The sequence below is a fragment of the Schistocerca serialis genome, chromosome 2 (assembly GCF_023864345.2).
Source record: "Schistocerca serialis cubense isolate TAMUIC-IGC-003099 chromosome 2, iqSchSeri2.2, whole genome shotgun sequence".
In the NCBI taxonomy this organism is placed as follows: domain Eukaryota; kingdom Metazoa; phylum Arthropoda; class Insecta; order Orthoptera; family Acrididae; genus Schistocerca; species Schistocerca serialis.
Window position 1 is genome coordinate 851,333,545 of NC_064639.1, and position 25,098 is coordinate 851,358,642.

Below are 25,098 nucleotides of genomic sequence, written 5' to 3' on the forward strand. Positions count from 1 at the left end.
AGATATTTTCACAATGCTTTGCACACACATACAAAAACTCAAAAAGTTTTTTTAGGCATTCAAAAATGTTCGATATGTGCCCCTTTAGTGATTTGGCAGACATCAAGCCGATAATCAAGTTCCTCCCACACTTGGCGCAGCATGTCCCCATCAATGAGTTCGAAAGCATCGTTGATGCGAGCTCACAGTTCTGGCACGTTTCTTGGTAGAGGAGGTATAAACACTGAATCTTTCACATAACCCCACAGAAAGAAATCGCATTGGGTTAAGTCGGGAGAGCGTGGAGGCTATGACATGAATTGCTGATCATGATCTCCACCACAACCGATACATCGGTTTTCCAATCTCCTGTTTAAGAAATGCCGAACATCATTATGGAAGTGCAGTGGAGCACCATCCTGTTGAAAGATGAAGTCGGCGCTGTCGGTCTCCAGTTGTGGCATGAGCCAATTTTCCAGCATGTCCAGATACACGTGTCCTGTAACTTTTTTTCGCAGAAGAAAGAGGGGCCGTAAACTTTAAACCGTGAGATTGCACAAACCACGTTAACTTTTGGTGAATTGCGAATTTGCTGCACGAATGCGTGAGGATTCTCTACCGCCCAGATTCGCACATTGTGTCTGTTCACTTCACCATTGAGAAAAAATGTTGCTTCATCACTGAAAACAAGTTTCGCACTGAATGCATCCTCTTCCATGAGCTGTTGCAGCCGCGCCGAAAATTCAAAGCGTTTGACTTTGTCATCGGGTGTCAGGGCTTGTAGCAATTGTAAATGGTAAGGCTTCTGCTTTAGCCTTTTCCGAACGATTTTCCAAACCGTCGGCTGTGGTACGTTTAGCTCCCTGCTTGCTTGATTCGTCGACTTCCGCGGGCTACGCGTGAAACTTGCCCGCACGCGTTCAACCGTTTCTTCGCTCACTGCAGGCCGACCCCTTGATTTCCCCTTACAGAGGCATCCAGAAGCTTTAAACTGTGCATACCATCGCCGAATGGAGTTAGCAGTTGGTGGATTTTTGTTGAACTTCGTCCTGAAGTGTCGTTGCACTGTTATGACTGACTGATGTGAGTGCATTTCAAGCATGACATACGCTTTCTCGCCGCCTGTGGCCATTTTGTCTCACTGCGCTCTCGAGCGCTCTGGCGGCAGAAACCTGAAGTGCGGCTTCTGCCGAACAAAACTTTATGAGTTTTTCTACGTATCTGTAGTGTGTCGTGACCATATGTCAATGAATGGAGCTACAGTGAATTTATGAAATCGCTTCAATCATTTGTAATAGCCCTGTAGATCCCTGTAGATAATCTTTAGTAATCTGGCTCACTACATTGCTGGATGTTGTGCCCCACTCCACAATGTACCCTTTGCAGTAATGTAGGAAGTTATGGTACAAACATTTTGGGGCTTCTAATTGTCTCAGGAGGGCAAACATTGTGATCCACCACAGGTTGTCAAATGTATGCACGATGCCTACAACATACTAGTTTCTACAGTTGTTGACAATTTTGAGAGCACAGGTATTTGCATAATCTATGGATCTGCCCTTTCTGAAGCTGAATTGGCTCTGTTTGAAGCCATGCAACTGTGGGGGACTGTATTCTGCTGCACAGCAAGCACTCTTGTGCCAAGAAGACAGAATGGTCTTACGCTCTTAGGCACCATTATATCTCTACCCATGCTCTTCTGGATTATTACAACTTGTGTAGACTTTCAGATCACAGGAATTTTTACTCTTCTTGGTGATTCATTTGATAAATGTGTAAAGAACAGAACAATTTTGTTCTTCACGGTTTTTAACATTTCTTTATGGATGTAATCATAGGACATGGAGCTTTTCCATTCTTTGGCTGCTTGATAGCAATTGCAACTTCTTCTTCTGCAAATGGTAGAACACCACTTGTGCTTTCATATGGGGCCTCTCTTTGAAGGTCATTAATATTTTCACTGTTATCTTCTGGAACAAGTGACTTCACTCACTAGGGTCTTACAGTTTATAAATAGCCTCACTTTGTTAAATATGGAGTGTAGAAAAGACAGTTAGTATTTTTACTTCTCTGTTACTATTCTACAGGAGTACCCCATGCACCAGTTACTAGTTGTGCCCAATGCCTTGAAGCCGGGATAATTATGGGAGTGGACAATGTGTTGTAAGGATAACTTGCATCTGCGCAGTTCAGAAAATCTGGTGCTGGAGGGGAGGATCCAGCTGCTCAGGTAGTGAAGCAGCCATTGAAATCAAGCATGTTATGTTCATCTGCATGTTGTGCAATAGGGTCGTCTACTTTGTTGTTGGCCACAGTTTGATGTAGAAAGCTGGTTGGTAGTCATGCCAATACAAAAAGCTGTGCAATGATTGTAACAGAGCTGGTAAATGACATGGCCACTTTCACAGGTTGCCTTGCCTCTAATGGGGTTGGACAAACCTGTGACAGGACTGGAACAGGAAGTGCTTGGTGGATGGATTGGGCAGGTTTTACACCTGGGTGTCACACAGGGATATGATCCTGGTGGCAAGGGGTTGGGATTGGGAGAGGCATAGGGATGGACTAGGATGTTGTGCAGGTTGGGTGGGTGACAGACCACCACTTTAGGAGGGGTGGGAAGTATCTCAGGTAGGATGTGTCTCATTTCACGGCATGATGATGTGTAACCAAAGCCCTGACAAAGAATATAGTTCAGTTATTCTAGTTCAGGGTGGTTATGGATGACAAAGGGGACACTCCTTTGTGGCTGGTTCTTGGGGTTGGTCGGAGGACTGGAGCTGTGAGGGGGAAATGGCACTGGAGATCTGTTTGCGAATTAGGTCTGGGGGATAGTGCCTGTCTGTGAAGGCCTTGGTGAGACCTTCAGCATACTGAGCAAGAGAGTTCTTGTCACTGCAGATATGCCGTCCTCAAGTGGCCAGGCTGTATGAGAGCGACTTTTTTGTGTGAAGGAGACTGACAGCTGTCAAAATGCAAGTACTATTGCTCGTTGGTGGGTTTGATGAGGACAGAGGTGCAGATGGAGCTATCAGACAGGTGGAGGGCAACATCTAGGATGGTGAAATGCTGGGTTGAGGAAGATCGGGTGAAGTGGATGGGAGAGAAGAAATTGAGGTTGTGAAAGAATAAAGGAACTTGAACCACACTAGAGTTTTGTCATTTTGGGAGGCTAGGAAGGTTTACTGTACATCGTCCATAAACAGGTAGACATTGGAGGGTGCCATGCCAGTGCCCATGGCTGTGCTGTGGATTTGTTTGTATACCTTCCCTTTCAAAGGAGTAGTTGACAGTTACAATAAAATTAGTAAGGTGAATGAGGTAATGGGTTTGGAGTCTGAGAGACATTAGGAAAGACAGTGTTCTATGGCAGTAAGACCATGGGCATGAGGGATGTAGGTGTATAGGGAGGTGGCATCAACAGTGACGAGTAGGGATCTATGAGGTAAAGGGGTGGGGTTGGTGGAGAGCTAGTGAAGGAAGTGGTTGGTGTCTTTGATGTGGGAGACTAGATTACAGGCAATTGATTGTAAGTGTTGGTCAATGAGGACTGCAATTCTTCCGGTGTGGGCACAACGACCAGCCACAGTGGGGCATCGAGGTTTGTTGGGTTTGAGGACTTTGGAGAGCATGCAGAAGGGGTGTGTGTGTGTGTGTGTGTGTGTGTGTGTGTGTGTGTGTGTGTGTGTGTGTGGAATGCCAAAGGAGTGATGAGGGAAATGGATTCAGGAGAGATTGGCTCAAATGGCTCTGAGCACTATGGGACTTAACATCTATGGTCATCAGTCCCCTAGAACTTAGAACTACTTAAACCTAACTAACCTAAGGACATCACACAACACCCAGTCATCACGAGGCAGAGAAAATCCCTGACCCCGCCGGGAATCAAACCCGGGAACCCGGGCGCGGGAAGCGAGAACGCTACCGCACGACCTCGAGGTGCGGACATTCACGAGAGAGAGGTTCTGGGAAGGGCCTAAGGCTTTAAGCAGGAATCGGAGGTTGTGTTGGACTTTTGGGATGGGATCACCCTGACAGAATTTATAGGTGGACGAGTCAGATAATTCATGGAGGCCTTCTGTCATGTAGTCACTGTGGTTCATAACAACAGTGGTGGAACCTTAGTCTGCATGTAGGATGGCTAGGTCAGGATTTATTTTGAGGTTGTGGCTATTCTTTCTTCTACTGGAAGGTTGGTATTCTGAGGATGGGACCTGGGGAAGGATGGTGGCTAAGTTAGAGGTATGGAATTCCTGGAAGGTTACCAGGGGGTGATCAGATTGGGGGGGAGGGGCAGGGGGGGAGGAGGATTATGGTATGAATTGGAAGAGGCAGGGTTCAGTGTTGGAATTGGGATGGTTTTGGTTGGAGGGATTGGCAGCAAAGAAGTGCTTCCACTGCTGGGACTGAGAGAAGGAGAGTAGGTCTTTGACAAGTTCAGCGTGGTTAAATTTGGATGTAGGGCTAAAGGTGAGGCCTTTGGATATGACTGAAACTTCTGTGGAGCTGAGGGTTTTGGTGGGAAGGTTGATAACAGTGTTACGGGAATGTTTTGGCTCTGGATTTGGTGAAGAGTTGGTTGGGTGTTTTGGGGGATGTGGCAAGTTGAAAATATCAGCTAGGCAGAGTTTAGGTGCTATGAGGGATGAACGGAGGAATGCTTTGGGTAGGATAGGGGTCGGATAGTAATGTCAATAGGTTGGATAACTTATGGAGGTGGTGTCTGGAATCCTCCTCCAGGTGCTGGAGAGCAAGGACTTCAGCTTCAGAGATATGATGTATAGAGTACAGATTGCACAGTAGTAGGATTTTGCAGAGGGAGCAGGAGTGGTTCTGGGATGCCTGTGACATGGAGATGTGTTTTTGCAGTACCAGGTTTGTGAGGCCAGGGATTGACAGAATCTGAAAAGGAGTAGGTAATTGTGAAAGGAGGGATGGGATCCAGACAGAGGAATCTTTACGGTTAGGCTGTTTGGGGGATTCCACAGTTTAGGCAGCATTTGATAAATAGGATGTGGGACTGCTTTTTAGCCAGTGAAAATGATACTTTTATGAACTGGTGCAGAAAGATGGAGCAGGGGTACAATTTGGCAAGAACGGTGTACAGGAAATGGGAATGAAGTGGAAATGGGCAAAATAGGTGTTAATGGTTGTGAGAAGAGCTGGATAAGCAGAAAGACATGTAAAAAATGCACAAAAATATGAAGATATGCAGAAACACACACAGATACACAAATATGTAAAAATACACACAAATGCATGAAACTGCGAGAAACCACATAAAAATATGCACAAATACAATAAAAACATACAGAAATGTGGGAGAAAAGGAACACTGAGGTATATCAACACTGAGGTGTGTGTGTTGTGATAAGTGAAGAGAAGGGAATGGGAATGTTCTGCTGCAATGAGTGCACAGCTTTTTATGGTGGTATGATTACCAACTAGCTGTCCACCAGGATGAACAGCCACCACTGCAAAGTACACCACCCTGTGGCACAACATGCAGCTGAATATAACATGCTTGATTTCAATGGCTGTTTTACTACCTGAATCATCTGGATCCTGCCCTCCATTACCAGCTTCTCTGAACTGCGCAGATGGGAGTTATCCTTACAACTCATTCTCTGCTCCCGTAATTATCCCAGACTCACCCTATGGTAACATACTGTCCCCAAATCTTCCACCCAACTGTTTTCACCCCCTCTGCCTATCATCTCCTCCCCATTCTCATCTCCCACCCTCTCTGTTTGCCACCCTCTGACAACACACCTGCCCATCTTTTCCTACTCCTCCCCCCCCCCCCCCTCCTCCCACACACACCTCCCTGCCCCACAACCTCCTGATGCTGTGCCTGTTGGCATTCTAGTCTCTGCATACCCCGTCAGACAGAGTTTGTCTCCCTCCTCACCTCCACACTACTATCCCTTCCCCTTCCCTGCCCCCTCAGATTGTTACTTGCATCCCAAGTGGGGTGCTGGAGGTGGCAGTTATGTGTGCATAAGGTGTGCTTGTTTGTGTTTATGAATGGTGTGTGTTGCTCTTTTGCTGCTGGAGTGGGCTGTGGCCGAAAGCTCTAAGTGCCTTTTAATTGTGCCCATCTGCAGCTTAACATGTTTTCTTTAACATAAGTAGCAATCTATCTTATCCTACATTGTTGATATTCCTGCTTGGAGTTTCCATTGTTAGAGCTTTGTATTTGGTTTTCACTGATTTATAGAATAGTCTTGACTCCCTCTCCTTGTGTGTTAGAGCCCTTTGATAAAATTGTGAGCAGTTGTTGTGCATGTTTTTCTTCAGTTTTGTAGGCTCTATGTTCCAAGACATTGGTCTAGCACTTTTCTGCATTGGAATGGCTACTTTTTGTCTGTTTTGTAACACAGTTGCAAGTACCCGTGTCATTTAGTCTATGCTGCAGTCAGCATCTTCTGATATTCAAAAGTCAATTCCTGCACTTAGTTTTTCCTAGTTAGCCTTTAAAATAATTACATCAAAGGTCGTTGTTTTCCTGTCCAATATTTATTCATTGTAAACCAGTGTCAAAGAAAACTATGATAATCACATTTTGGTTGCTTCCAGTGGCATGGTGAAGGACTCTCCAAGAGTTGATTTTGTTAGCTGCAGACGACTGGGCTGCCACAGTGGTGATAATGTTTGCTCCAGCACCAGCACTGTTTCCATGTGTGGCTGGACAGACCATCCTATACAGGACGTTGAAATTTAATTCGTCAATTGCTTCCTTATCCTGGTAACAACAGTTTAGTTTCCTTGCTACTGTAATGCACATCACAAATTTCGAAGGTGCATTGAAGGTGGTTTCTTCTATTTATGCTTACAATTATCTCTTCTTTCCTTCTGTATAGTTTTGAGAATTGAGCATTGATCTACAAACTAACTGCAGTAGTTTTATTGGCAAATCAGTTTTTGTGATTTCTCTTTGCAGCAGCATCTTGTACATGGACAATCACTTCCAGGGCACAAAAATTTCTTACCTCTAATCATACAGGGTCATACTTTGGTGGCATTTTAGTGTTGGATCAGTATTTGGCTTCATTGCAGAGAGCACAAGCTTGCTTCTCTGCTTTTCTAAATTTGTTAAATGATCATAATCACAGCATTTTAGACTCTTCACACAACTAAGTGGTCCTTGGCTGACAGGATTCTGTAGTCAGTGTAACAAGAGCTTCCTGTCTCAGGGTGACCTCCACCATATTATCTACACACATTTATCCCATGGGGCCTGTCTTGAATTTTAACTTACTTTCATTGTCAAGGTACAGTCTTTGCATGTGGTAGTCAATACATCATACATGGTAATAAGTGGGTACCTCTTATTTTGGATGTTTGCATGTTAGCACTTTGAACATTTTTGTTTTCTTTATTATTTTCTGAGTCTTTGCTAGGATCTGCTTCTATTATTACCACACTGCTTGCAGTGCAAATACTTTTAAATTTTCACATGAGTTGCTTGGGGATTTATTATGCCTGCAAAGTGTTCCTTGGTTATGCTTTCATCTTGCTCATCTTTTTATTTAATGAACCAAGTATGTGCACAGTTTAAGGTAGCCATTTTGATTTTGGCGGTATTTGTCAACCTTGGTTTGGATGGGGGAGCTGCAACTATTGAACCAGTAGCCGTTGTTTCTTTCACCATTGCTTCCCAAGACGCTAATATTTTTTTTCTAGTTTGCTTATTCTGCCCAGTAACTGGGACTGGTACATATCCCAGAGTAACAATTTCTGCTTGAGTTCATTAGCATTCAGTATTCTAGGTTTTTCTTGAAACCTATGACTTCACTATATATCATCATAGTATGAGATGATACTTGTGCTCATTTTCACCTGTCTCTGAGGCACTGCTTTTCTCCATTGGCTCTCATATCTTGAGAATATATTTTCCTAACGAAACTTCCTGGCAAATTAAGACTGTCTGCAGGATCGAGATACAAACTCGGAACCTTTGCCTTTCGTGGGAAAGTGCTCTACTGACTGAGTTATTCAAGCACAACTCACGACCCATCCTCACAGCTTTACTCCGCCAGCACCTTGTCTCCTACCTTCCAAACTTCACAGAAGCTCTCCTGTGAACCTTGCAAAACTAGCACTCCTGAAAGAAAGGAGACATGACTTAGCCACAGTCTGGGGGATGTTTCCAGAGTGAAATTTTCACTCTGCAGTGGAGGTGCACTGATACAAAACTCCCTGCCAGATTAAAATTGTGTGCATTCTGGCAACAGCCCCCAAGTTGTGGTTAAGCCATGTGTCCGCAATATCCTTTCTTCCAGGAGTACTGGTTCTGCAAGGTTTGCGGGAGAGCTTCTGTGAAGTGTGGAAGGTAGGAGACAAGGTACTGGTGAAAGTAAAGTTGTGAGGATGGTTGTGAGTTGTGCTTGGATAGTTCAGTCAGTAGAGCACTTGCCCAAGAAAGGCGAAGATGCAGAGTTTGAGTCTCGGTCCGCCACACAAAACTGTGTGCCACAAAGTTTTACATCAGTCCACACTCTGCTGCAGAGTGAAAATTTCATTCTGGAAACATCCCCTAGACTGTGGCTAAGCCATGTCTCCACAATATCCTTTCTTCCACGAGCTTTAGGGGTTCGCAGGAGATCTTCTGTGAAGCTTCCACACAGTTTTAATCTTCCAGGAAGTTGCATAATAGCGCATACTCCAATGCAGAGTGAAAATTTCATTCTGGATATTTTCCTAATATTTTGAAAGGAAATATGCAAGACAAGCACTCAACAGCTTTTGTCTTCGCAGCTGTGCATCCTACCCAAAGTGATGTAGCATTGCATAGAGGAACCAGCTTCTCTCCAAAAACATAGTGCTTCTTTCAGCTCAATATGCCTGCCAAGAAGAGTGGCCGCATGCACTGCTTGCAGGTATCGGACAGCTGTCCAGTCCAGGGTCACTGGATCAGCTTCGTGATGTGCTGTCCAGGTGGTGATGTGCTTACACTAGATGTCGCCCATAGGCACCGTGTGCACATCTCAGCATGTGATGCAATTATGGGGCCATTAGAGTGTTGCTGGGTACATCACACCACCATTAGTGTTGCAGCAAAATGTTGACGCTCCATAGAACATGTGAGAGAGTCACTGTCATAGCAATATGGATTATCTACAGAACCGATATTCACCAATGATCCCCATCAAATGCCACTTATTGTACAGGCCAAAACAAACAGTTAATAATCTATTGCATAGATCCAGCACAATGTATGTCACAACTGAGTGTATTGCAACCTTGCCTACACCTGCCTCTAAGATAGTCATTTGATCTTCGCACTCCTCTTATTTCATGTACATGCACACATTGTTCCATATGGTGGATCATACTTTGTATATGATTCCTTGCTTCACCATTCACACACTATCTGCTGGAATTTCACAAATTACAGCACAGTGTGGTCATCAATGGCACAATTACTACATATCTGTTGTGCCTGCGACAGTATTGCAAGTAGAGTTCCACTTCCACAGTTGGGCTACAATGAACATTGCATTTCGGTCACAGTGTGTTTCAGCTGTTGCATATGTCCCAGAGTCTGCGAACATGAAGCCATAGCCAACATTTAAACTAATGACCAATTTCTTTGCAAACACCTTGATGGTTGGTCAGTAGGTGTGACATCACTGGATATGCATGTGGAGATAAGGTACAGAACATCAGTATCTGGAAATGGTGCAGGACGGTAGTTTTACTCTTTGAAGGCCTTAGTAATACCTTCAGCATACTGGGTGAAAAGCTCTTTGTTACTGGAGATACAGCTTTCATAGGTAATTAGAAAGCTGGGAGAGATTAGAAGGTTTGATGTGAAAGAATTTCGTATTGAGACATCTGTGAGGTGGAACACAACCTACAGCAAGGTGGACAAAGTGAAATGAATGGAAAAGAAAGGTATTAAGATTTTGAATGAACAAAGATAATGTGCCCTTCCACTGGATCTAGGTTACAGAGATGTCATCAGTGAATTTTTATCAACTGAATGGCAACTACAAAGGACTTCTCAAGATAGCCCATGAACAACTTGGCATAGGACTGCACTATTAATGTGTGTATGGTAATGCTATGGATCAGTTTGTATGTGTGATGTGTGAGGATATAGCAATGTTTCTTACTTCCACGTCATTACGTAGGTCGCTATATCAATTTTACCGATGTTTGCTCTCTTCTACTTCTCTGCCTTGGCATACCTTTTTTTATGAGGGATCAGTAACATAAAATGTGACTTCCATATGGATAATAAAACTACATAATTTTTGCCTTGGAAATGCCAGTTGCCAATGAATTTTAATTTAACTCTCATCTTCAGTTGATAGGATTGCTGTCTGATGAAGAAAAGTGTTTTCTATAGCAAGAAGTTTCATTAATACTTACCAAATTGTGATGAGTATGAGTGCTCAAAGAGCATGATGAGAAAGTAAGGACTGAACTCAAAACTACATGGAAATTGCTGATGCACTTGCCATACACAGTCTAGGAACAGTAGAAATGTTGGTGCATGCCCTTTAGTGCGACTGCTACTGTTAGCTGCATAGCAGGATTTGCTGTGACGGACTGTGAACGGATAACCAGCTTGCAGCCATTCCCTTTCTATCAGTGCTTCTAACCTGCAATAAAAGGAAAACCAGTATTTCACAATTGGCAATACAATACAAGATTAGTGATATGGTGGCAGCAATGACTTTACCCCCACCAACAATAGTGACAGAAGAAAAGACACACACCTCACTTTTATACAGAACAAATCTGTTTTTCAGTACAACAACAGTAAATAAAAAACTAAGAATTGTTAGTTTTACTTATGATTATTTAAATTAATTATTTCTGATCAACTGAAAGAGATCCACATGGTAATAGAAAGGTCCCAATGGAAACAAAACACACAACTCTTCTCAAAGCAGAAGTGCTAATTAGTAGACAGCATCATAAACTTCAGATGACTGGAGAGTTGCAAGTCAACACTTGTTTTTCGTTCTGAGCAGAAGGTTTAAAGACACAGACACTTGCATACAGCTACAATTCCATATTGTAGCTACAGTCGATGGTAGTCCAAGCTGAAGAGTGTGGGAATGCAAGGTTAGGAGAAGGAAAATGGTGAGACATTGTATACAGCAAGCAGAGAAACAGGAATACAATAGCTCCTCATCATCAATGCTACATTAAACCCTTGTCTCCCCTCCTATTTTCCAAGAGGGAGGTAAAGGTAGTGGCACTACTGAAGAATATGGTAGAAACAAGGGAGATAATTGCAAAAATAGCAGGTAAGAACTACCAGAGGTGTATGTTTTATAAATCAAAAATAAATAATAAAAGCTAGAAGCAGGGACTGATGGTGTTTAAATGAAAATTATATGATTTTTTATTAACACTACAGATTTTCACTTTTCATCACACCATGCAGTTGTTCCAAACTGTAATTTATCATCATTTAATTTAGCACCACAAAGCATACTTTTGTGCGTGTGTGTAAAAGTTCTGAGCTGTCATGTAGTTATGGAGATACTGATGGATTGTGATTTTGATACAGTGATACTTTCATTAACAGGACTGAAATTCTGAAAAAGAATACAGAATTTGGAGAAACTATGAAAAAGCACAATATCAGCAAATTGAAACACATAGCTGCCCAGTCCTCAAAGTGTTAACGAAGGGCATCTGCTCTGCTTTACTTGTAGTTAAAGTTGCTTCAAATGAACATCTTACTCAAATCCACTACTTAGTATTTCATTTTTTTAGTAGGATTAATAATCACCACCACCACCATGTTGCAGCTCCTGTTTCCAAAGTGTTTGATGAGCCTCTTCCAACTTTTTCTATCCTTGTACAGATCTTCCTCATGGATCCCTTTGGCAACCAACATGCCTTTTCCCAGTTAGAGTGATTTTAAGACATTTCTTGGCTATCCTGGTTTCTTCTTTTTGTTTCACATGGACATACCATCTTAATTTAGACTGGCAGAGTGTTAATAGTATTAACCATTGTTGTTAATCTACTAAGACATACTTCACAAATAATGTTTACATTAAAGTACTTGAAAACCTTGACACTCATTTAGAACAAATCAAATGTTGACAACATTTTTATTCACTGTGACCAGTGATATTAACTCTCATAATATTGCACAATCCTTCTAGCCTAACCTAAATATGAATCTGTCCATTTCACGCTTTTCCTTTCTTCGCCTAATGTTCTTTCCTGATGCACTTATTTCATTTCTTTTCCCATGGCTTCTGTATGTTTTATTAATACCCCTCATTATGTTTCTGTACACTTCTATTCCTCCACAAATGGTATCATATGATGTGCTCAAGATATCCTATTGTTAATAGCCAGTCCCAATTTTAGCACTGATAAGTAAAGTTTTCTGTTATCAGTGTCCACTCATGTCAGGCTTAAAAAAATTATCGAACTGAATGCTGAATTAAAAAATAAGAACTTTTTAGCAAATTTTTATTCAGTACCAAAAATGAAGTGTTCTGTTGCAATAATGAAATGGAGACTGTAGCATCAATCAAAGTACTAAACACATACCCTCGCACTGTCCGGCAATCAGGATTAAGAATTACTTGTGCCAATGAAGTAACTAATAAGGTTGCATCCATCCCTTCAGAACCATGAACAAGTACAGAAGCTCCTTCCTGTGAGGGAAAAAATTAGAGTATAAGTTACTGACTAAAAACTAAAGTGATTTTCAGAATAAAAAATATATTTTAAAGTGTTGAGCATTTTAATAACATAATCCCATTGTGGTACCTACTTTCTTAGACAGTGTTTATATTATTGACTTCAGAGGTATTCATGTCAGTGTAAAAGATCTGATATTGTTTGTTTACACTGTCGCTGAGGGGTCATGGCCTTCAGACAACTTTCAAATATCTAGAGCTGATTTGAAATGATTTAAAGTGAGAAAACCACATAACTTAAGCTGTGCAAATGGAAGAAGCGAGAGGAAGACTATACAACAGGTACAATGCTTCTGCACTTAGGGCATTGAAAGTGTAAAAACTTTGTGAACACATTGCTCTTGCTGAACCATACTTATAAACTAGCATTATTCAAGCCCACAACATATCAATTAATTCTTCATCCACAACAAAGCTTCCTTAGATGTAACTTCAAAATAAAATCCACATTATCTTTCAGTTCCTGATCTATTGTACAAGTATCCATTGACTGTACATACGAAACTGTTTCTTGAGTCTACATAGATAAGCAGTTACTGTACCTGATCAAGACACTGTGCAACTAGACAGGCACAATTTAGTGTATCCTTGATGTGTGACATCCAGTTAGACGACTCCAGACGTGACAGCCAACGATCCATGGATGTGGAAGTATCATTGCATGCTGCAATGACAACAATGTGTAGAGAATATTTACAAATTACCTAGAAATTCTGGGAAATATATGGTTAAAAAAGTAGAGGTTTTCAGTCTATAGGAACCTGAAAATGTCCAACCTATTTTGGACAAAATTAGCATCTATTTTTGGTGAAATTAGCGAATTAGCATTCTGGGAAATAAAAGGTTAAAAACATAGGGGATTGCAGTCTGTAGGAACCTGAAAGTATACTACCTATTTTGGACAAAATTAGCATCTATTTTTGGTGAAATTAGCGAAATTAGCATTCTGGGAAATAAAAGGTTAAAAACATAGGGGAATGCAGTCTGTAGGAACCTGAAAGTATACTACCTATTTTGGATTAAATTAGCACATATCTCTGGCAAAATTAGCATCTATTTTTGGACGAGTTAGCATCTATTTTTGGTGTAGAAAGCATCTAGATGTATAAATGTAAAAGTTTGCTACACCACGTTCCTGAAGATGAAACTGACTGGGGGGAAAAAAAAATAAAATAAAAAAAAAATTATTGGAGATAAAATAATGAAACAGAGAATAAACAGTTTCTATCACTTAAAATTAAAGCTCTTTGAGTGAAATGATAGCCTCCGTTGAGAAGCAGCAGCATTTTCTTACTGGTGAACAGAATGCTCCTCCAATTTGAGATGTTTCCCGACATTCTCTTTCTTTTCCAACCCCCTGATTTTGCATATGTAGCATATAAGCCTGGATTTGCATATTGTGGCTGTGTCACCCATGCTTGAGGACAATACAGACAGAACCAACAAGATGGTTTGACTGAAAGTAGAACTGAAAATAGCTCTATTCGCACTTTACATGAAGACTTGGTGTGGTCACTATAGTGAGGATACTACAATGTAGCAGAAGTCCACAGGCATAAACAAAAGAGAACCTAACGCCCAATAGGTGAGGAGGAGTGGTGTGTGTGTGGGGGGGGGGGGGGGGGGGGGGGCAAGCCCTGCCTCCCTCTTGCTGGTCAGCCAGCCTATACTAGTGTTCTAACCTATACTGGTATTTTGTGTTTCAGTGTAGCAGAATTGACACATTGATCCTTATCCCTTTGGGTGTCCTGAGAGTCATATTCTAATGCCACGGCAGACCAGGGTTAGTCTCTTCACTCATTTCAAAATAAGAAAAAGGGAACAATGAGCTACACAAAAAGCAAAGCAGAGTACTCAAAGCACTTGGTAATGGCTATCATGCTGTTGCTTGCTGAGGATGGCAATGTTGTAAACGAGGTAGTTCAGGTCCAACTTCTACCAGTATCTTACGTAACCATAGTGCAAAACACCCCACCTAAAACTGCCACAACGTTTTTAATGATCTTCTCTTTCCAAATTGTGCAATCCCAGTAACCAAGAATTAGTTACTTATCTGGTATTTATATGTAGAAAATAACAACTATTTTAAACTATCTCCAATAAAATATTTCATATGGAAAAAATATGCTATGAAACAGCATTTATTATGTAAAGGAAACTTGTTACCATGTTGCGGAGATGCTGAGTCGCAGATAGGCACAACATAAAGACTCACAAATAAAGCTTTCGGCCAGTAAGTCCTTCGTCAAAAATGGATATCTCTCTCTCTATCTTTCCCACAAACGCAACTCACACATAAATCTGCAGTCTCAGGCAACTGAAACTGACTGGCAGTATGGTTTCAGTTGTCTGAGACTGCATACATATATGTCGGTTGCATTTGCGTGAGTGTCTGTACATGTGTATCTGTCATCTATTCTTGACAAAGGCCTTACTGGCCAAAAGCTTTATTTGTGACAGTCTTTTTGTTGTGCCTATCTGTGACGCAGCATCTCCACTGTATGGTGAGTAGCAACTTTCCTTTTCATAATACTGTTACATTCCATTGTTTGAATTATTATGTAAATTCCCATTTTGCATTTTGAGTTAAAATTTGCTACTATATTTGAATATATTGCAAATGCGAATTTTTTCAGGTTCCTACCAGTAACCGAAACTGTGAAGAAGAATGTAGAGAAGGTATACATCATTTACAGCTACTTAACTTATACAACAGCATCATAGCATAATAATGAAGGAAACAAATTCTAAATAAGAGTCTGCATCCATGGACCACTGTTAATTACTAATTTCATCAAGTTAGTTACAACTAACATGGTAGCATTTCTTTCTCTTTCTGTGGATGTACATCTACAACATTCTTCAATAAGAGTTAATAAACTTTCTCTCTGGTTAAATTGCTGGTTATGTTTCCTGCGTGATAGGAAACTCTCACCTACTATGCATATTGTACTTTCTCATTGAACTGCAATTTTTGTACAATTCTTGAATAAAAGGTAATTAGTGTACAACTTGTATGACATGCCACATACATTAAAAAGGGATGCTGAAGCTTTAAATGTAGCTATGTAAAATGATTCCATTTGGTATAACACCCCTCCTAACGTAAATACAACTTTTTCTTCTTCTTCTCTGCTCCCTCTTCCTTGTGTAATGCAGATACTATGTAAATATGAAATGTCCAAATTCTTATCCAAATTGTATTATTCAGTGTAGAGTTTCTGATAACAGTCTAGATGTTCATGGTGAAACATTTTCTTTAACAAAATACTCAAAATTAAAAATTCACTAAAGCCACATGTAAATCAACAATTCACTAGAACTACATATACATGCAATTGTGGTCTTGCAAATAGTGATTTGTTTTATGACTGGCATAGCCCTCACTCTCATCTTTCTACAGAGAATCTTATCTTTTCTGAAAACTGGGTAATTAAAAATTTAACTTTATTCAAAAGAGTTGTCTTCCTAAACGTTTGAATTTTAAAATGTAATCCTTTCAAAAATTCAGTCACTGTCATATTGTCACGTCGTAACCACAATCAAGGCCAAATCTGAAAACAGAGTCATCATCAATGAAATACCAAGTGGTTATAATTAAAGTGCAGCTACTAACAGAGGTCAAGTGTCAGCTACAATCACCATGTGGCAGTGAAACTTGGTCGATATGCTAATGTGTTAGTGTGGAATGGATTTATATATACTGGGGGAAAAAAGGTTCCAATTTCGGCCACCAGGTGCAAATCTGGCACTGTATACTGACATCTCCAGTGACTATAGTGAACAAACTTTGTAAGCTATGGTTAATAATAAAATCAACATTTCTCACTTGTTTGACGTTTTCTGCCCACATCTCGTTCTATTTGGAAATATTTCTACAGTGGAACTTCGATTTTACATTCTCTGACTTTACGATTTTTGTGATTCTACACCATAGATTCGTAGCCCATGTGAATATCCCACAAGATCAATGCTAAAAATTCCCCATTTTTACATTTCTTCCTAGTAAGATTAACCTCAATTCTAAGTTCTTATTCGCTTGACTTTGTCCCATTTTCTTCCTATTGATATTTGATGTGACTGACGGAGTTATACGTGGCACAAAATACAGGTGGTTCGCACCACGCTTGGTGGCAGAGTTAAGAAAATATTTTAGGCCGTTGTGGAGAGGGGAGATGTGAGAGAGGAAGTGCTGACATAACCCAGGATCGGTGTTGCCAACACAACTTTCAACATTTAGATTCACCACAAAATTATGATACAACTACTACTAGTTTGCAGCGGTAATGGAAAAACAAGACAGTTGACGCAAAGTGTTCCGGATCAAGCCAACACATGATAAAGGGGCCCAGCCACCACCTTTTCTTGTGCCAGTCATAATTCAGTCTCATCTTTTTGCATGTATTTCCAATGTACTGTATTCAGCAACGAAATCAGTCATCAACCTTTTAAATTCAAACATTGAGTGTCGAAGAATATTCTCAGTCATAATCGAGGAAATGTCACCGATTTCTGCCTAGTGAACTCTTATTGGCTGGCGACTTGTTAAATCACCCAATAGCCAGTGCAGCCACCACATCACACTAAAACACGTAAAAATGAGCTCGCTTACTGGATGTGTGGAGAGGGGTAATGGCCCTTCGGCAACGAGAGTGCAAGTAGGGGTGAAAGCATTTTGTGAAGTGCTGAAAATATACTTTTCACTCAGATGATGTGCTATGACAGAGATACCACAAAGAAATAGAACAAAAGATTTGTGATAGCACATTTTAAAGACTTTCATTTTAAAATCTCACATGATCCAGCTGCAACAACAAACACATATACCACTCACGTATATACTTTGCACTGCACCCACCACAAATTGTAGATCGTAAAGACTGGGAGCAGCGACAGAGGGCATGCTAAAAATTCCTCTGAGTTTCCTTTCAAGTTTAAATTTTACAGAGTGTACAGAAATTCACTGAGCCAACTTCTAACAAGCTTGTAATGTCAACTGAGGAATTAACTCATTTTTTCACACCTCTGTTTCTCTCATCAAGCCCAAAATAACACTTTAATGGCCGTGAGCACATGAAATGCAGCTTATAAGAAAAGCATTAAAAAACAGTAACAAAGTATGCCATTAAGCAGATGTCCACATTTATGTTTATGGTTTAGCTACTTAGCTGCTGTGATGTTTTTGGTTTAATTCAACGTATTCAGTTTTTGCTTTTTTCTGGGTGAGCGCACAGGATGATCTCTAAAATACACATGTCTTGAAAGTATAATTTGTAGTCATAGCACGTCAGAAAACAGCTTTATTACCCTGTCCTCAGATACCAATTGCACTTTCTTGATGAGTTTTTACTTGCTGTTACACATCTGTGATTTTTCAAGAATTGATAAATTCATTACCACAAATTACTGCATAAATATTGTAGTGTACATTTTATTTTCTTTACTTAGACAGATTTTATACACAGTATTGTAGAGGATTGCGATTTTTTATCATATATGCCAATCACATGTGTTTTTGCTTATTTTTTGGGGTTTTTAACATTTTCCTAAATTTTGCATTTTTTAATCCAGAACCACACGAAAACGTAAATAGGGGTTTCACCGTATGTGTGTCTCTTGCATTCACAGCACAAGATTAGTACCTGATAGCCAAAACAGGAATTAATTTTTTTCCAGTATAAATTGGCTCTGCATTAACGCATTAGAATATCTACTGAGTTTCACTGCCATATGATACTTCTGGCCCACACTGGACCTCTGTGAGTGACTGCACTTAACCACCCTGCAGTACACTTAGCACAGAAAGCAAGTTTATTACAAACACCAACAGGCATCTGGAATGCAAAGACCTCCTGGATGGAGAGTGCAGCTGTAAATACAAACATTGAATATTCCAGAATGCTTATGTTTATACAAACATATAATTGTCCAGAATATACTAACATATGATATTTCAAGACACTTCCAGAAATGATAAATACTAAACAACAAATAATTGCTGGTTGTAGGGTTTGAACAGGGGATCCACAGTATGCCAGGCAGTGACACTAACTGTTCCACTACACTGCATGCACCACAGCTCATGGCATTGTTCCCTCTTCTCGAGAAATTGTGACCCATTTTTACAAAAGTTCTCACTGGAGCTGACTACAGCACCCTGGATCTGGATCTCATCAGTGGTCCTCTACATGGTGGCACAGGCATATCTTCGTGTTGTTAAATCCTCTTCACTATGATGAGCATCAATAGTAGCCACTCCCATTAAAGCTTCGCGATTGTTGAATGGGTCTTTAGTTTTCTTGAACCTTTCATCATTCATCTGCATGTCTGGACTGTATTAGGACTTCATATGGAGGATATGGACAATGTGTCTGCAATTTTGTCCTCTTTATGAAGAGTCATAATCCTCAACTTTATATGTGATGTCTGGCAAGTGATGAAGGATATGATACAGCCAAAAGTAGCACTTCAGTAACTATTATGACCTACTTCCCACACAGGGATAAAAATCTTTACAAAGTCTCTGGGGCTGCATCTTATTGGCTGGTGCTTTATATTAAAGTGCCCTTGGTCTTTCTACACAAACCAGTTGCATGCTGCTTCAATCCTGATGATGATGTGTTTCATATAGTCATCTTGAGTATCATCCTGTTGGACTGGGAACAGTGTACCTACTGTCATTTCAGCCTCTTGACCATAGAGCACAAAGAATAGTGTGAATCTTGTAGTGTCCTATGTTTCAGTGTTGTACGTGACTGTCATAATGAATATTATAGTGTCCAAATTGCTCTGTTTGGAATCAATATAAGTGAAGAGCATATCTGCCAATGACTTATTAAAGTATCCTGTGATGCCATTCATCTATATCTATGGATGGTAGCCAGTTGTCATCCTGTAGGTGATGTCACAACATGAAATTATCTCTGATACTAGTCTTGACTGGAAATCTTTTCCATGATCAGAGGTCACACGGGGTACTTCATGTTTCAAAATGATGTCTTCTATAAGGAAATTTACAGTTTCTGGAGCTTCAGCAGGCAGCACACATGTAATAGCAGCATAGAGGCAGTGATAGTCAGTGCCGACTATTATCCATTGATTTATGTTTGTTGACTTCTGGAACTTGCCCCAATAGGTCAATTCCAATCCACTGAAATAATGCTGCTGGATTGGGATCAAATGCTCCGGAGGCTCTGCTGCATTTGATTCCATCTCTGACATTCCTTACAGGGGCTCACAAAGTGTGTAATGGACTGGTAAAGACCTGACCAGTGATACCTCCACCTGATTCTGTCAAGAGGTTTCAAGAATCCCAGATGATCAGAAGTTGGAGCACCATGGAACTATGTCAGAATTTCTGGCTTCTGGTGAGGTGAAATGGCAAGCAATCATCTCTGCTCCATCAGATCGCAGCTCCTCTTATACAATATTTCAGTCCTTAATTGGAAATCTCCTTTGGTCCATTCCTCCTCCTCAAAGCTGCTATGGTTTTCAGCAGTGCTGGACTTTCTCTCTTTTCAGCAGCAATTTCTGATTACAGAGATTTCATCCAAACTGCTGCGTTCTGCTAAAGGATTACTCCTTGTCTTTGTGTCTATTTTTGTGTACCTTTGTGATGTTGTACTCCTGAAACCTCACTGCCCATCGTGCCAGTTGACCTGATGGATCCTTCAGGCTCATCAGTAGGCTAGTCACCCAGCATAGAGCATGGTGTGGTGTCACCGCCAGACACCACACTTGCTAGGTAGTAGCCTTTAAATCGGCCGTGGTCCATTAGTATACGTCGGACCCGCGTGTTGTCACTGTCAGTGATAGCAGACCGAGTGCCACCACACGGCAGGTCTAGAGAGACTTACTAGCACTTGCCCCAGTTGTACAGCCGACGTTCATAGCAAAGGTTCACTGACAACTACGCTCTCATTTGCCGAGACGATAGTTAGCATAGCCTTCAGCTACATTTGCTATGACCTAGCAAGGCGCCGTATTCAGTTGATAATTAATATTATGAAGCATGTACCGTAACGAGAGATGTTCTACAATTGTGGATTAAAGTTAAGTATTCTACCAGTTACCTCCTGTTTTGCTAGTCTTATTTCTCTGACCTGTTCCAGACCTATCGCCAGTCAGCGTGTAATTAAACGCGTGCATTTCGGCCTCCTCTAGAAAAACAGTGTTGGCTCTTCTGCCAACACTACACATGGTGATCCATTACAACAGAGTATTGTTTCCTAAATAAATATGGCTGGAACTTGCTGAGGACCGAAACACCTGCAGGGCACTCTTTCTTGGTTGTACAGCAGTTGTTCTTGACTTGGAGAACACTCTAGAAGCATAAGCTATCACCTACTCGGTGCATTCCTGAATTTGTACTAGAACTGCCTCATCCCAAAACTGCTAGTGTTGGTGTGTAGTTCTGTCTTGGCATTCTCGTCATAAAGTGCTGTAACTGGAGATGATGTTAGCAAAGGACATTGAAAGATGTTTCTTGAGACTCATTACAGGAAAATTTGGCATCACTCTGCAGTAATTCTTGCAAGAGATGTTTCTAGCTACAGAAGTCCTTTACAAATCACTGATAGTATGAGCACATTCCAGGAAAACTTCTCACATCCCAAATGTGGTAAGGAGTCAGAGAAACTGTACCTGCTTATTTTCTCTCGATCGGAGTGGACTCCGTCTTCATTCTTACCCTATGATTTTTATTTCTTGGATGAGGCAGAGGCACTTTGTCATCCAGATATCACAGGCACTTTGTCCATTTAAGGTGTCGAAGCAGACTGTCCATCATACATTCAAAGGTGGCTGGAGCACTGCATAGTCCAAACAACATAATTACTGAGGGTATTTCAATTCCACCTTTGCAAATACAAGAAAATGCATTTTGTGTGTAGTTGCAAAGGTGGAATTATAATACCCTCAATAATAGTAAAGCAGCTAAGAATAATACGGCGACAAAAATGAACTAAAAAGGCATAAGATTGAATTCATAGAGGCTATCAGGATTTATGACGGCAGTCTTTTCCCAGTCAGCCTGGCCAACCTTGACTTGCCAATAGCCTGTCTTCAGTTGAGAAATACTTTGCTCCTTTCAAGCAGTCTAGGGTGTCATCAATGCACAGCAATAGATACATATCTTTCATTGTGATTTTCTTGAGTTGCTGGTAGTTGGCACAGAAATGTCGTGTACCATCCTCATCCTTCACAAAGACCACACGGGAGGACGAAGGACTCTGAAAGTTCAATATCATCATATTCCAGCATCTTCTCCACTTCCTCTGGATTACCTGTCGTTCAGCTAGGGCGGCTCACTTTATGAGTGCTTGCTAACTGACGGATGATCCCCAGCATTGATGTAATGTATTACTGTGGGCCGTTTGGTCAGTCTTTTCTCCACTTCACAGCCATAAGAATCTGAAAACAGATGCAGAATTGCTACCACTCGCCGACATTCTCCCTCGATCAAGCCAGGAGTTTGGTGCACTGTCTGTAGTGGTAGTGAAAAATGATTCTTTGTTGATGACACTAATCTGCCCGTCTTGGACTGGTTTGGCTGTGCCTATGTACATACCATTAGAGATGAATTTTGGCTGGTGAAAATTAGTGATCCAAAGTTCTTCTTGACCACTTACAATGCTTATGATCGCTGTTGGCATGTATATTTCTTTTGAAAGTCTAAGTACCTTTTTGCAATCGACAAAAGCTTCACAGTTTAACTGAGCATCTCAGTTGATGACTGGCACTCATCTTTTTGATGATGGTGAGATAACAATGCCTTTAACAGCAAACAGCTGCCCAGAGCTGTCTTTGTAATGTGTGCTTGTTAGAATAGCTTCTTCAATCTGAACCCCTGATCTTCCACAGTCTGACTGCTTTCGATGCCTGCAAGAAGCTCCATCTGAGAATAACATTGTGACTACATTCTGCTAAAATAACAAATGCAAAGGGCTGTGTTCTGTCAGTGATAGTTATTCTTGCAATACATGCTCCTGTCAGCTGTACCCATTTCCCATTGGCAGAGTCCTTCAGCACAACTGCATTCATAACACAGAACACAAGTCTTCTTTAGCTGGTGATAAGTAGCATTCAACATTACAGAACCAGAAGCTGCTGAGTCAACTAGTGCTCAGAGTGTCATCTCAGTAACTGTTGTCTATGGAGGAGAACTTTGCTAGCTTTTGGACGAATACTTCTTCAGAACTACAGAGTGTGCATGTGCACGCACACTTGGCAGTTCTAAGGAAGGATTCATCCAAAAGCTAGCAAAGTTTTCTTTAATTTTTATGTGCCTGTTGACAACTCAGCATCTAAACTACTATTCAATTATCCTTTAGATTATTTATGTTCCACCAAAGACTCTGGAGTAAAACAGAACCTGTAGTAAAATAAGACATGTGACAGAGGATGCTTCAGTTGCCATTTAAGTATTGTATTGTTTGACTGAAAAGTTGGCAGGAACTCAATACTGTTCTGTTACAGTCTACAAAATTTGTAATGGGAAATAATTTTTACACACACACACACACACACACACACACACACACACACACACACACACACACCAGCTATCATTGTCATGGCTGACTACATTACACTGGGGTGAGAGTTTGTATTGGGTTATGTGGGTGACGAGGGGGGGGGGGGGGGGAGGGGGGAGGGACGGAAGTGCAGGAATATTCAGGAAGGGTAGCTGAAAGCTGGAAGTGAGAAATAGGTGCATGGGGTACGAATATGGCCCTTTGAATTCCTTCTGGCCACAGGCAGGAAGAGTTGTGCGCAGCCCACAATGATGTGGAGCAGTGTATTGGGAAGGGCAGATAGAACAGGGGAAGACTGGGACAGGAAGAATCTTGGCTGTTGTAAAACATCACCTCCACCCAACTGCCACAGCCTTTGCTAACCATATGAACGACAAAAATACTACCTAGATCCCTACTTGTCATTGTTGGCACCATCTTTCTAAACACCAACATCTCCCGTGCCCATGGCCTTGCCGCACTCAAATACTACCTCTCCCAGTGTCCTTCCGAGTCCAAAGCACTACCTTATTCCTTATACACCTAACTAACTACATACTGGTTCATGTTCATTGATGATATCTTCATAATCTGAATCCAAAGCCAAGACAGTCTATAAACATTCCTTCACATTCTCAACATGTTCTCTCCTATCCACTTCACCTGATCTACTTCAGCTCAGCATATCACCTTTCTAGATATTGATCTCTACTTCTCTGATGGCTCCAACCTGACATCTGTACATATGAAGCCCACTATCAACAATGCCTAAACTTTGATATTTTCCATCCCTTACACACCAAAAAGTCATTATCGTACAGTTTGATCACCAGTAGGTGGTGCATCTGCAGTGACTAGCAAGTGAAGGTCTTACTATGGTATTCACAGATAAATCTTATGATCAATCCTAGACTGTATACAGATTTCTTGTGTTGTATCTACACACGCCCACAATCTTCTGACTGCCCTCAGAAAGCAGGTGCAAAGGAGCAACAGCCTCATCATTCGATGGCATACTGGACTGGAAAAATTGAACCATATCCTTCACCAGGACTTTGACTACTTATTATTAGGCCCAGAACTGAGTAACGTCCTACTCACAAAGCCTGCTAAAGTGGCATTCTGCTGCCCAACCAATCTACAACCTCAGGGAAGTGTGGTACAACCGTTGTTATTTTCTGTATCTATAAATGATCTGAAGGATAGGGTGAGCAGCAATCTACAACTCCTGATGACACTGTAGTATGTGGAAAAATATCATCTTTGAGTGAGTGTAGAAGGATACAAGATGACTTAGAATTTCCATCTCGTGTGATGAATGGCTGCTTGCCCTAAATGTTTGTGTGGCTTGACACAATCATATCAATTCAATATCTAGATGTGACATTGCAAAGCAATAAGAAATGGAATGAGTATGTAAGGATGGTAGTAGGGAATGTGAATTGCCAACATCAGTTTACTAGGAGATTTTTGGGATGATTAGTTCCTCTACAAAGGTACCTGTGCACAGAACACCTGTGTGACCCATTCTTGAGTACTGCTGAAGTGCAGTCAGATTAAAGGAAAATGTTAAAGAAATTCAAAGGCATGCTGCTGGATTTATTACTGGCTGTTCAGTCAGCACACTGTAACACTACAACACAGTACTTTATATTTTTTACATTTTTTATTTTCAAATTTGGAGAGAAATTTCAGATTACAAATGTATATATTCTGTTCTTTTACTGTCAATTCTAATTACATGGAATACCGTAATGCAAAATTATTACCAATCATTTAAAAAAAAAAACATTGTAAAGAAATGTAGTAAACACACTGGCAAAGTCAGGATTTTTGCAATGTATAACAACAATCTGTATATAAAAAAAACTACACTAAACTACACCCAAACAGGCCATGAAGGCCCAATGGTACCGATC

At 40.9% G+C, this 25,098-nt stretch overlaps 1 protein-coding gene across 1 annotated transcript in view; it reads right to left on the reverse strand.

Moving 5' to 3' along the window:
• LOC126458139 (myotubularin-related protein 9) overlaps positions 1-25,098 on the reverse strand; it is a 120,723-nt gene that overhangs the window by 12,665 nt on the left and 82,960 nt on the right. The window contains exons 8-10 of the mRNA XM_050094988.1: positions 13,208-13,329; positions 12,514-12,620; positions 10,357-10,589 (exon numbers count right to left, since the gene is read on the reverse strand). Coding sequence (XP_049950945.1) covers positions 10,357-10,589; positions 12,514-12,620; positions 13,208-13,329 — 462 coding nt within the window. The remainder of the gene's footprint in view (positions 1-10,356; positions 10,590-12,513; positions 12,621-13,207; positions 13,330-25,098) is intronic.